Consider the following 13,272-nt stretch of genomic DNA (forward strand, 5'->3'; position numbering starts at 1 on the left):
AAAGTTCCTTCTACTTCAAAGGGCACCAGTTCCTTGAATCAAGACCTGTGATAATCTAATATGACCTCATTTTGATAATATCTACAGAGACCCTATTCCCAAATAAGGTGACACTCAGAGACCACAGAGGTTAGGACTAGGACATATCATTTTTGGAGACCTAATTGAGTCCACAAAATCTGAGATGCCAAATGTAATTTACAAATGCCAACATGCTGGAGTCAGTGCATGTGTGAGCACTAGAGATATTCTTCTCATCTTAAAGCTTTTGTCCTGAATTGTGCCTTTGGAAAGGTCCATGAAAGTTAAGTAAGTTTAGGAAGCTTGTATTTCAAGCAAATTAAAAATAGTTAAAATGGCTCATAAGCGGAATTTATGTCAATTGGCCTGAGGTAAGACATGACATGCTTTATTTTTTTTGAGATACATCTTATAGGAAGCTTGTATTTCAAGCAAATTAAAAATAGTTAAAACGGCTCATAAGTGGAATTTATGTCAATTGGCCTGAGGTAAGACATGACATGCTTTAATTTTTTTTTGAGATACGTCTTATGTAGTCCAGAATGGACATGAACTCAAGTAGCCATAGATGACCTTGAATTTCTGCTCCTCCTGCCTACACATCTCACTATTGGGATTACAGGCATGTACCAACCATGCCTAGTTTTATTTTGTGTTGGTGAGTAGACCCAGGCTTCCTAGCTGGGCAAGCATGCCACCAACAAGCTACATCTATAGTATATCAGAAGGAAACTGAAGCACAGGTCAAAAGAATTGCTAGAAAAATAAAAGGTGAAAAATGGTCTTTTCTCTTGTGTGATAAATATAATCATTGAAATGAGCTTTACGTCTTACTTTGGACACCTTTGCCTGAGTTAACTTTAAAATTCACTGTGGAAGGCATCATGTTTTGATTTGTCACCAAATATCAGAAACTTTGCTCCTAATTATACACTATTGAGAAACAATTAAATCACTTTATTTCTTTTTGTTTTTGAAAACAGGGACCCAGATAGCTCAGGATGGCCTCAGATGGACTGTGTAGCTAAGGCTGGCCTTGAAATCCTGCTCTTCCTGCCTCTACCTCCTAACTGGTGGGATTACAGGCATGTACCCCCATGGTTGGCTCTATCTTTTTATTTCTGCTTTGTTATTCTGCCTGCCAAATATGTAATGACATCAAAAGATTGAGCAGACCACCTGTGTAGAGGGAGTCAAGGAATTTGCTCAGGATGGCGTCTTCCCCTACATCTTTATAATTTTTTTCAATTAATTAAGCATCTGCTGAAACCCCAGTGTGGACAGCACTATGCTGAGAATCTTGGAATTATCCTTACCCCTGAGATACTTTTTAGAAAGATATCTTGCAAAGCATGAACATATTTCAACAAAAACTTGTTGAACATAAAGAAAAGCAAGCTAATTTCTGTATTGTGGTTCATGACTTCTCCCTTTCACAAAGGCTGCAAAGTAGCTGGGAGTATGCAGTTGATAACAAAAGAAACAAGTGTAAAATACTGCTTAAACTTCAACAAAAATTACAGGAGGAAAAATATAGTAGTAGGAGACAGGGAGATGAGCGGCACTGTAGATGTATAGGCTCAGGGTTGGGTTAGCTGGCTTTGCTTTTTTGGCACAAGACAGCAAACTGCTCCACAGTTCTTATTGTGTACAAGGATAAAGAATATTTATCAATTTGTCTTCATAGTGGCCCTGATATTAATGAGGAGAAGAGCTACAAGCAGCACAGGTTATGTCCTGTGAATGTCTATTTATTTTTTCCATACTTGTAGCAGTCATTTAAAAATATTTCCGAGGCTGGGAAAAATGATTCCTTTGATTAGTGCTTGCAGTGAAAGCATGAGGAGCTGAGTGTGATCCCTAGCACCCATGTAAATGCAGGTTGCAGCAGCTGTAACCCCAGTGTTGGGGATGTGACGGTTCCCTGGGGTTCACTGACCCACCAGTCTAGCTGCACCAGGGAGCTCGAGGCTCACTGAGAGACCTTCCCTCAAAAAAAAAGGCAGCAAGCAGCTGAGGAGGACATCTGATGTTGAACTCTGGCTTCCGCATGCACCTCCACATACATGCACACCACACATGTACACACACACACGTGTACACATACACACATGTACACACACACACACACACACATACATGCACAGAGGAGAAAGCCCAAGTATTCCTTACGATGGCTACCTCAGATTAAACAAGGATGATGAACAGTCCTAGCAAATGCCTGGGCTTGTCTCTTTCTACAGGAAATGGTTTTTTTTTTTGGTGCACAGAGGGTGGGAGTGCATGTGGTCATGATTACTGAACCACGGAGCCTGTTCGTGATCAGCCAGCTCGCTATCACACTGGTCCTCTCCTCTCCACCCCACATACTTACATACTGTGCAGAATTATTTGGATAAAATGAAAGTAGTCTCTTTGGGGAGAGGGTGTGGGGCAGAGTAACGTGTCCATGGAAGGATGCCTAAGACACAGACCAGAATTAGGCTCTTCCAAGAAGGAAGCAAACAGAGTAACCAAAAATAGAACAGCCGACTGCATTGAACAGGTCTGGGAGGCCCGAGAGCGCTTTTCAAACAACCATAGTGCTGTGTGTTTCCTTACTCTATGGGAAGACAGAACACATGGCCCCAGTTACGCGGGGGCGCAGGGCAGGGCCAGGAGAGAGCAAAAGGTGAATCACAGGGGTAAACTGCTGGTTTCTGGGGCCACTTAGGACTGTTGGTATCCAGGAGATGGTAAGGGACCTTTCTTCAAGTAACCCAGCAATTGTGACAGGACCGGTAACAAAAGGTGCTGCCGCGTTTCCAGTCCTCCTGGTGAGCTGCTCTCTGGGATGGAATTTGTTTTCTGTGGTCCTGGTCCAGAAATGGAGGCAAAAGCTTGGGAGGTATGTTGGAAGTGTTTGCTCCAAAATCAGGTTTCCGATTACTCTGGATACAAAAAACTGCTGGGCTTAGCTATCCAAAATTCTTCAGTTGACATTTATTATTTTTTCTTGTTTCTAGCTACACTGTTTTAGCTAATAACATTTGTTACAGTGTTCTAGGACCTGGGCAGCACAATGGGTCCTTATATTCAATCTCATTTATTAAGGGAGGGAGAGCATAGACATAGCTGGCATGAGTTTGCCTTGGAACTTGGTGGAGAGGGAGAATGGGAGTTGGGGGAGGTTTTGTAAGTGTGTGTGCGCGCGTGTGTGTGTGTGTGTGTGTCTGTGTCTGTGTCTGTGTCTGTGTCTGTGTGTTAGGAGGGGAGGGAAAGGAAGAGGAGGGAAGAGGAGAAAGGAACTGGTAACCTTTTAAAACACTCATGTTTGGCATTATGGTTGGGGATGGACCCTGTGGTGGTTGGGGACCGGCCAAGTGGTGGTGGGGTGATGCAATCTAACCTACTTGTCAGACATAATGATGCAGTGATGTGTAATGGTGAAACTGAACTGAAACACTCATCTTATACCAAGGTAAGCCAGTCTTTTCTGTTGTGAGAGAAAGGCATCTGGAAAAGAAACATGTTTCCTTCCCCTCCTCTCTCACTTATTTCTTAGATTCATATTTTAGCCTCAACTTCCTAAATTTGAAACCCTAGAAATACAGACACAGCTTCTAAATGCCATTTGGCAGTTTCCATTCAGTCAAGTTTATTTAGTAACTTCTATTTTCTTGTCACTGTGTTACATTTATTCACATAATGAAAAGCAGTTTTTGTTTTTGAAATGTCAAAAAAAGGACAGCCTGTACCCATATTTTGTAGTGTTCATGCTCCTCTTTGGGCCTTGGTTTTCTCATCTACAGCAGGAGACAATTGGATCAGACCTGCACTGAGGTCTCTCATCTCAGAGTAGTCTAGGAGCATGCTGTTTATAATGGGCCTGAGGGTTTTAGAAATATATTAGTATCTTAGCAGATTTTTTGTGTCTAGACTTATAGATTTCCTGGCCCTTGTGAAGGATCTGGAAGAAATCAAATTTTCTTATTTTGATATCCTACTTTTCAATATCAATCTATGTTCTCTGTGGTTATTTTCAAACAACCTATTCAGAGTTAACAAAATACCTCACTTAGAATAAGGAACGACAAAATGTTCTAGATTAATATCAGTGATACAAATTATAAAACTGTATGCTGCTGTTGCCAAAATCATTGCACACTGGATATTACTTTTGGCCTCCTTTTGAATGACAGGCTTCCAGGCTTACCTGGAACTTTAGCTAGGGAGTAGTGGCAGAAGAAAAGCTGTTTTAGGAGGTGAGAAGCTTTTTATTATTTTTATGTGGTGTGTGTGTGTGTGTGTGTGTGTGTGTGTGTATGGTATGTATGGGTATGTGTACGTGCATGCGCATGTTTTTGTGTGCAGGCACATGTGGAGGCCAGAGGACACTTGAATGTCACCCTTCTCCACACTCTTTGAAACTATGTCTCTCACTGTCCTGGTGCTCATCAATTAGACTAGATTGGTTGGCCAGTGAGCTCCAGGGGTCCTCCTGCCTCTGCTTCCTGAGCAAGGGATCACAAAGCACATGTCACCACACCTGGCATTTTTACATGGGTTCTGGGGATTGAATTTAAGTCCCCATGCTTACTAGGTAAAGACTTTGTCATCTGAGCTGGTATGTGGTGTGTGAGACATTTTTGTAAATTGTATTTGTGTGTTCCAGGGCTGTTGGTATCTGTCTCTTCCAATATTGTATTGCCTTTATCAAGGTTCTTCCATAGTTAAGGACTTATAGTGACCATTCTTCAGCAAATTCCACCTTCACGACACTTGTTTCTGAAGGGAAAAACAGAAGTGGATGTACTAAGAAAGTGAGCTGATCAGGTTTATGTCAAGGAGAGCCAGAGTTAAAGTTCAGTTTCTTGATGATATTTCAGACTATAACTTCACCTTTTTGATGTATCATTAAAGAAGAGAAAGAAGAATTTGCCTTAAAAGATTTTGTCTCGGATTAGCTCAGTTTAAATGCCTATGTGTAATCTGAGATTTTTGTAGAAATTATTTCTCTGTGATAGACATAGGCGTAAAATAACTTAAATGCAAATGATACCTGCTCTCCACGAGCAACATTCTGTGAATTAAAAAGAAATGTCTAGAGTGTTGAATTAATTCATCATAAAGTGTTTTGAAGATCTGATGGTGGGCATTAATGAAAAGGCCCGAAGGACCCTGGATGTTTGAGCAGTATTAACAATAGTCTTTTATAAGAGAATAGAAGCCAAGACAAGGCAGGTAAGATGCTCACGATCACCTTGCTAGTACTCCTGACTAGGATTACTAGTGAACTCAAGTTCACTCCACTGAGTACTTTCTTGTATAGGGTACTGTTTGAAGCTTTGGAGTCACAATCTACACTGGAAAGGGTTTTTATTTTTAAACTCTTTGAACTAATAGTTAAGATATAAAGTGAGGCAAGTGGTGACAGATATGTGGAGACATGTTCAAGGGCCAATGGGAAGAGGAGAGAAGGGAAAAGGACTGTGGCCAAGATTTCTGGGTGTGAGTCCAGGGAGTCAGGAAGACTGAGGGAAGAGATAATGTTTCACCTGGTATTAGAAGAAAGATTAGAGCGTCCTGCACAGACAGGAGGGACAGTGGTGGGTGGACAGAACAGCAAATCCTTCAGAATGGCTGAAATTGAGTGTTCATAGTAAAGGGTGATGGCAAATGAAGCTGAAAATCTAAGCAGGGGTGGGTGGCCAAGATCTATGCATCATGATGGGAACACGATTCATTCTGCTCTATGCCAGAGACAATACAGGAGCAATGATCAACACTGATGTTTCCCCAAATTTTGCTTCTTCCATGTAGTCTGAATATTGGCAAATACAGAAATTAGCCTGCTCTCACTAGACACTAGGGGGCACCACAGTAAAACTAACCATTCTCTTGTCTTAAGGACCGTCTGCCTTCTTTTCCTCAACCAAATTAGTAACCTTAAAATAAAAAAATAAATAAATAAAATTCTAGGAATCAAGTACTCTTACACATAGAAGAGGATGGGCAATATTGGGGGCTTTATTTTTCCTGCTTATATATAACGGTATTTTCTAAATGAACAATTTAGGTGCATATGTATTCTAACCCAAGTCCTCAATATAGGACAGACTAGTTTGATGGGAATAATGTTGAAAGTGTCACATGAAACACACATATAAGCACAAATGCATATTGGACCTAGGAATATGACTTTCCTTCTGACCTTTGCTCCCAGGTAGTGGTAGTGAGCAGACTCTGCCTTTCTTACTGCTTTGTTCTGAGTAACAATCACTTTTGTGCCCTTCACTCTCAAAGAACCTGCCACTTTCTCCCCATTTCAGAGATTTTATGTTCATGGAAAATGAACATTGATCCTTTGAGGTCATTCGAGTCAGAGGTGCTATTATGCAGTGCTGTTATTACAAATTAAAAGTGAAAACAAAATGACAACACAACACTTGTGTTGTGACCTAGCATGCCTCTCTTTCCACAGTCACAGAGTACATGGCAGAGAGATTGAGATGGAATTCTCCAACATCCTATGCCTTATATATTTTGATATATTTGATACCTATACTTTTGATACTTAGTCTTTTCTTTTTAAAAATATTTTATCATTTTTATTTTATGTGTATGAATGTAACACCTGCATGTAGGTTAGGTGCACTGTGTCATGCAATGCCTGAGAAGGTCAGAAGAGGGCGTTGAATCCCCTGGAACTGGAGTTATGGATGGTTGTCAGTCCCCATGTGGGTGCTGGGAATCGAACCCAGGTCCTCTGCAAGAACAGCCATGACTGCTAAATGCTGAACCATCGCTCCAGCCTGATATGCACTCTTTTCAAATGAAAGAAGTAAAACACTTCCTTATGTAAAAAATAGAGGAGGTCATCTAAGATTTGGGGTGAGAGGCACTGAATTGTAACAGAGCATACACTGAACCAGGAACGAGATATCTGGTTTGTTCTAGGCTTTTAGCTTCATGGCCCTAAGTAAATTCCCTGCAAATCAGTTTAATGATTTTGAAATTGGAATTTAATTGTTGTGGGAATCAACCATTTTATTACAGAGATTTGTAAATGCCACATTTATTATTACTATTCATGAGCATGCTCATATAAGCACACTGCCACAAAATTGTTTACTTTATACTGTGTGTGTGTGTCCATAAGCACACACATGAAGTACACCCTGTCACTTAAATTTCAGAAATCACATAATGTTGAGATTAATCTTAAATTCATAGACTTGAATTTATTGACATTAATCTTAAATTCATACTTAAACTCATAGAGTTGTAAGTTTGGGGACTAAAATAATCCACCCTGGAAGAGGTCTATTATTTTTACATATAGCTTTCCAATTAAGAGTTTATGGCCATATCAGAGAAAAAAAGGAGACAGAAAAGGGGAGAATTTATGAGGTCACGAAGTATTACTATGTTTGGTGTCTGGCTAAAAGTGGTTCAAAAGTCTAGAAGGGGCTAGAGAGGTGACTTCATGGTTAAGAGTGCTTTCGCTCTTGCTGAGAACTGAGTTAAGTTCCTAGCACCCACATTGGATGTTACATAGCCACCTGTAATTATAGTTCCAGGGCATCTGATACCTTCTTCTGTTGGTACCTGGACACATGTGCTACAGTAATCTCAGGCACACACACATACACATAAATAAAAAGTTAGATAAGTCTTAAAAAATCTAATATTATAGGCTTAAAATACATAGACCAGGCTTGTTCCAGTTCCATTCACACTGACACATTCTTACAACTTTTTCAATGACTCAACTGTCAAATAGGGTAGAAAATTATATCTACAAGGCAAGTGTGGTCTGGTTCACAATATTAGAAACATTGAGATGACTGGAATGATGAATTTTTTTAGGAGACCTTTCATTCTTAAATGTCCCTTAGGTGGGTTAATTTGTACAAATTTATCTAGTTTTGATAACCTAGAAACACTTTTAAAGAATGCCTGCCAACTAATAAAAGACAGAGAAAGAGATTCACACTTTAGTTATTCCCATACCTCTTTAATAAATATTATGGATCAAAAGCCTTCATTACTAAAGTATTGTATAGGTGGGGAAATGAGCGCCTCAATGAATTTGAGTGCTGAACACTAAGGGATGGGCTTCCCTGTAAGGCAACAGGAACATGAGCCTAGGAAGCCAGTGAGGTAGTCAAAGATCACAACGGAAGTGACAACTGATGTTATAAAAATTACAAAGAAACATCAAAATAGTCACCAAGGGGGGGATGTAAAAAATGCTTTACTACATTACAAAATGAATTGCAGTTCAGTAATATAAAATGTATTTTGAATTACTTGTGTGTTTGCTTAATGCTTTTAGCTTCCAAGACCCCTAAAGATATTAATAAGGTCCTGTATGTGGTATAATGAAGACTGGAAAGTCAGAGCTCTTGACGGGCAGAGTATGGATGTAGGGAGGCTGAGCAGTATTACTTGAGGCAAAGTTTCTGAGTTTTGTAGAGCTTTTCCCTGCTTCTTGCTTCTCGTCTTTGCTATGACCCTGGAGGCAGATAGAACTGACATTGGTGTGCCATTTTATACTGGAAAAATCGAAAGCATAGTGACTTGACTAGGTTTGCACAGAAAGGTCAGAGTTATGAATTAAGACAAACTCTAAATCCTAGTCTTGTCTTTCTGTTACACTTTTAAAATATTTTATTTTAAATTTTAAAAATGAGAATTTCGCATATAAATAATATATTTACATTGTTTCCACTCCTCCCTTTCCCCAAAACTCTTCCACCTCTCAATTTTGTGACCTCTTTGATTATTACACACACACACACACACACACACACACACACACAAAATCATACTGTGTCCATTTAGTGGTATATACGTGTGTTTGGACTGACCCCTTGAGACCGGATAATGTATCAGAGAGCTCATCCCAGGATAGAATGGATTCTCCCTCCCTCGGCAGCCATTGACTGCTTATAGTTCTAGAGGTAGGACCTTGTGAAATTTCCCCCATTTATGTTGGTGTGTCAACTGATGTCATTATGCAGGTCTCGTTTAGGCAGCCATATGGTTGAGATTTCATGGGTGCGGTTTCCCTGTCATGTCTAGAAACACTATCTGCAGCAGGTATCCTGTCTTCTGGTTCTTACAATCTTTCCACCATCCCCCTTTCATGTTGTTCTCTGAGCCTTAGGTGTAGGGATTTCATTGTAATTTCTATAACACTTGATTAGAACTATATTATTCTCAACTTTAAGACATTGGGTGACTGTTTCAAAATTTTTCTTTTTTGTCTGACATCAATTGCTTTTGAAGGAAAATTGGAGGGAGAATTTATGCTCTGTCACAGAAGGAAGAAAGACCCTTTTAAAAATGGGCATAAAATTACTTAGACAAATGTAGGTGACATGATCAATGAATCTTTAATAACCACAGACTTTACAGGGTACTTTTATAAAACAAAGCATTACCTGTGTGATGTATTCTAATAGAGGGGGAAGATGGTTTACATTCATTTCCATCTTTTTAAATGGGAAGGAGATTGTGCTGTGTAATCTCTTAGGCCTTTCTAGTTCAATTAGATACTGGTTCAAATAATATGACGGCGTGCGATTTCTACACTACATACAAATACCTGTTTAATGATGGAGTACTTTCCAGGGCTTCTGTAACAAACGATCACAAACTAAGTAGCTTAAAACAATGAAATTTATTCTTATAGTACTGGAGACTAAAGATGTAGGAAAGGTTGTGTTCCCCCTGAAAGCTCTAGACAAGAGTCCTTCCTTGCTTCTCTCTAGCTTTTGGTGGTTCCCCAAAACCTTTCATGTTCTTTGGTTGTAGCTGCCTCACATCAAGCTCTACTGCCATCTTTACATGGCTGCCTTCTTTGTCTATCTCTTTGTATCCTCTCCTCCTTGAAAGACGCCAGTCACAACTCACTGAACTCATTTATTCACGTACTTCTTTGATAATGTCCATGGGACATCAGTTTCCTGTCAGGTACTGAGGACACAAAGGTGAGCAAGGCAGACATGGTTCACCTTGGTCCATGTCAGAGTTTGTAACCCAGTGGGAAAAAAGACAGTTGAACAAGAAATAGCACTGGATAGCCAAGTAGGGTAGAGTTCTCCAGTAAAAACTTTTCACAGGAAGCTTCCCTTCAGTTTTATGTCCCATTTCTTAATTGGGTTCAAAAGCAAGCACACTTTATTCTTGTATTAGGCAGTTGGTTTCTCTTCCATTAATTAGCTGGAGAGCATTGTCATCACTGTTACTTCCATCATCCGATTCCCAGTGCTATAATCTGATGTTTTTACCCTTTACCAATCTCAGTTTATTTCAGACTGAATGCTAAGAATTATTTAGCCTCACATAAAAGGAGCTAAGAGCTTTACTACATAGGACACTAGACAAAATCTTTCATCAACCATCAGAAGGAACTTTTCTGGGGGAGGAAGAGTCCTGTCGCTTTTGTTACATCAAAGAGGTCTGTTATGCTGAGAAGATCTGCTATTCAGAAATCTCATCACACCATGTTTGGGGATTATTCTTTGGAATATTATGATGTGATTTGCTTAACTTCTGAGATAGAATTTTCCATACCTATTTCATTCTAACCATCTTAATTGAGGTCAGACACTGAAATGAGAATAGTAAAAGGTCAGAAAGAAACTTGTTCTGGATCAAGAACAGAAACAGGATTCCTTACTGCTAGCCCAATACCCAGTCCACTCTACCAGGTTGCCTTCTTCAGGCAACAATCCCTCCTTGCTTTATAGCATGTAAAATTAGGAATAAGTGAAATAGAAGATATTGACCATAATAATTTTGCCACTCTCCTTATTCTCAAATTGAATAGGACAATTTCAACAGTGTATGGTGCTGATGTGAGCCAGTGTCAGACGTTATGTGATCATGAAGCTACTGGCATAGTTCCAGCCTGGCCTGAAGGGCTAAGTTCCACCTCAGTTCGGCAAATATATAATTACTGAGTGCCATTGTGTTTGAGACATGGCAGGGCATATGTACATGTAGCAGGTGCATTGTAAACCTACCTTTCCAGTTGCTTAGACACTAAACTTGTGCAAAGATATTTTAGCGGAGATTTTCTTAGTCACTGAGAGGAGGAAGGGAGAAACGTTTCAGTAGAGCTCTTTGTCAGTGTTCTTTGAAGAATTCCGCAGTTAATTTGAAATGGGAAATCCTGGTATGGGAACATCTTACCTTTGAGGATACAAAGAGTTAGTGCATTAGGTCAGTCTCATATGTCTACAAGTATGTTCACATCAGATGTATGTTTGGGACTGATTTTGTTGTTTAACTGAATAGGTGAGATTACTCTTAGAAATCAGAGACAATGAAATCACAGTCCATGTTCTCTGAGATAGAAAGGAAGAATGTGTCTCTACTGGGAGAAACATGTAGTCAGTACTACGTCGATTTCACAGGAAGAGTGGAAATGTTAGAAAGAGGAGGCCACTAGGATATCACCAGGCTCTGTGGTGGGAAGAAGGCAAAGCTATGTTGAGAAGAGGTCACAGGGAATGGTGCTGGAAGCAGTAGTCAGAGGTGAGCATGAAGAAATTGCTTTGGAAGAGAATTAATGTAGCTTCTCTTTGGTTTCACAAAATTCCTATAAACTCTTTATTCAACAAAGTTGAATAAAGTCACTCAGATTTGTCTCTAAGAAATGTAACTTTGGGGACACGTTTTTCTTCTTGATCAAAGAGCCACTTTTTGCCCATTCCTCTTATTCTTTTCCCTGATTAAGGTTCTGAATTTGCTTGATCAGTAGGGCCCATCTCTTTGCAATGGGCTACTTCCAAAGTGCACACTAAATCCACTAGGAAAGAAGTCTACCTTCCTGGTCTACTGAAGTGAGGAAGTGTGAAAAACTTTTCTCTTTGGAAATGCACCCCGAGAGCTTATGAGACTGTGCTTTTATGATCTCTCAGCTCTCTGATGGACATCTGGTCCAGGATGAAAGGAGAGCAACTCTGCCCCACTGGAGGAGGCATGGTGAGCCAAGGGAATCCTGTCACAGATCTGCCTTTCCACTTCCCTCATGTGACTCTTAGCCCATCCACATGCTCCCTGGGATCTTTACATTATGGCCTAGTATTGAGTGAGGAATGACAAGACCCACATATGAATGTAAAGCTCACTTCCTTGTTCACATTTAATGAGTGCCATTTGCTCCTGGCACAGCTAATCGTCTACAAAAAAATGCCAAAAGAGTATAAGGTTAACAACACTATGTCACTTCCTAGTAGTCAGAATCAGATGCTCAGACTCTCCAAAGCTGAACTCTTAAATCACCTTCTTGAAGACATGGTATAGGAGCTTTAGAAATGCCAGACACTGGACTATTTCATCTACGTTATTGGACAGCCCAGGAAATGATTTAATTCTGACTCTTCTTTGCACCTGCTTTGAGCTTGCCTGTGGTCCTCCTACCTTTTTCCAGGGCAATTGCACCCACTCAGAGCCTATGTGATGATGCTGTCAGTGGAAACAGCACTGAGAACCTGTAGGACTGGCTGAGGAGCTCTTTTTACAGAAGAACTTACGGGTATTTTGAAATCTGAGTATTTTGATGATTATCTAAAAATTAAAATTTTGATCTCATTTAGTATTGATGAAAATAGCTTAAGTTAATCTTAGACTCCAGATAGAGGTTTTCTTAGAGATTCTTTATTTTTAAGATACCATAGGATAAAGAGGAGGGTGATTACCAGAACTTTGAACTCAGTACCTTTTACTCCTCAGTGAGTTTTAAATAGCATTGATTCTCATTTTCCCATTCCTATAAATATGGCTAATTATTATTTCTATTTCATAGGGTTATTCTGAGCATCAAAAGAGATAATGAATTTGAACAAGATTAGCTCAATGCATAGCACTCTTGCTAAGTTTTCAGTAAGCTTTTTTCTTTTTAATTTACTTAAGTATACTAAAAAATGGCCTCATTTGTAGATGTTCCCTTCAGCTAATTATAGAATGCCTTTTTCTTATGTGAGTCTTCCCTCTCTTTTGAGGCCTCTCTCCAGGTGCTTTCTCCTTGTCCTGCCAAAGCCTGTGATGATTTTTTTTTTTCATTTTCTGAAACTTTGTGCCATATTTGACTTCTTGGTAGTTGCTCAAGGTTTTAAGTAGAGGGACTATTTTTAATTACTGGAATATAAGTTTGTCAAAAGTAGGGATTGTATGTTCTGTCCCTTCGTGCTCCCAGAGTTGAGTGTAACACCCATCACAAAGCAGTGCTCATTTTTCATTTTTACTATAAAA

General features: G+C 39.7%; 1 protein-coding gene across 1 annotated transcript in view; it reads left to right on the plus strand.

The window, feature by feature from the left end:
• Positions 1–3,352: 3,352 nt before the first annotated feature.
• Tnfsf4 (TNF superfamily member 4) overlaps positions 3,353–13,272 on the plus strand; it is a 19,692-nt gene continuing 9,772 nt past the window's right edge. Inside the window, exon 1 of the mRNA XM_008837887.1 lies at positions 3,353–3,481. Within this exon, the coding sequence (XP_008836109.1) occupies positions 3,353–3,481 (129 nt within the window). The remainder of the gene's footprint in view (positions 3,482–13,272) is intronic.

This window comes from Nannospalax galili, unplaced genomic scaffold (assembly GCF_000622305.1).
Source record: "Nannospalax galili isolate Female #2095 unplaced genomic scaffold, S.galili_v1.0 scaffold1319, whole genome shotgun sequence".
NCBI lineage: Eukaryota > Metazoa > Chordata > Mammalia > Rodentia > Spalacidae > Nannospalax > Nannospalax galili.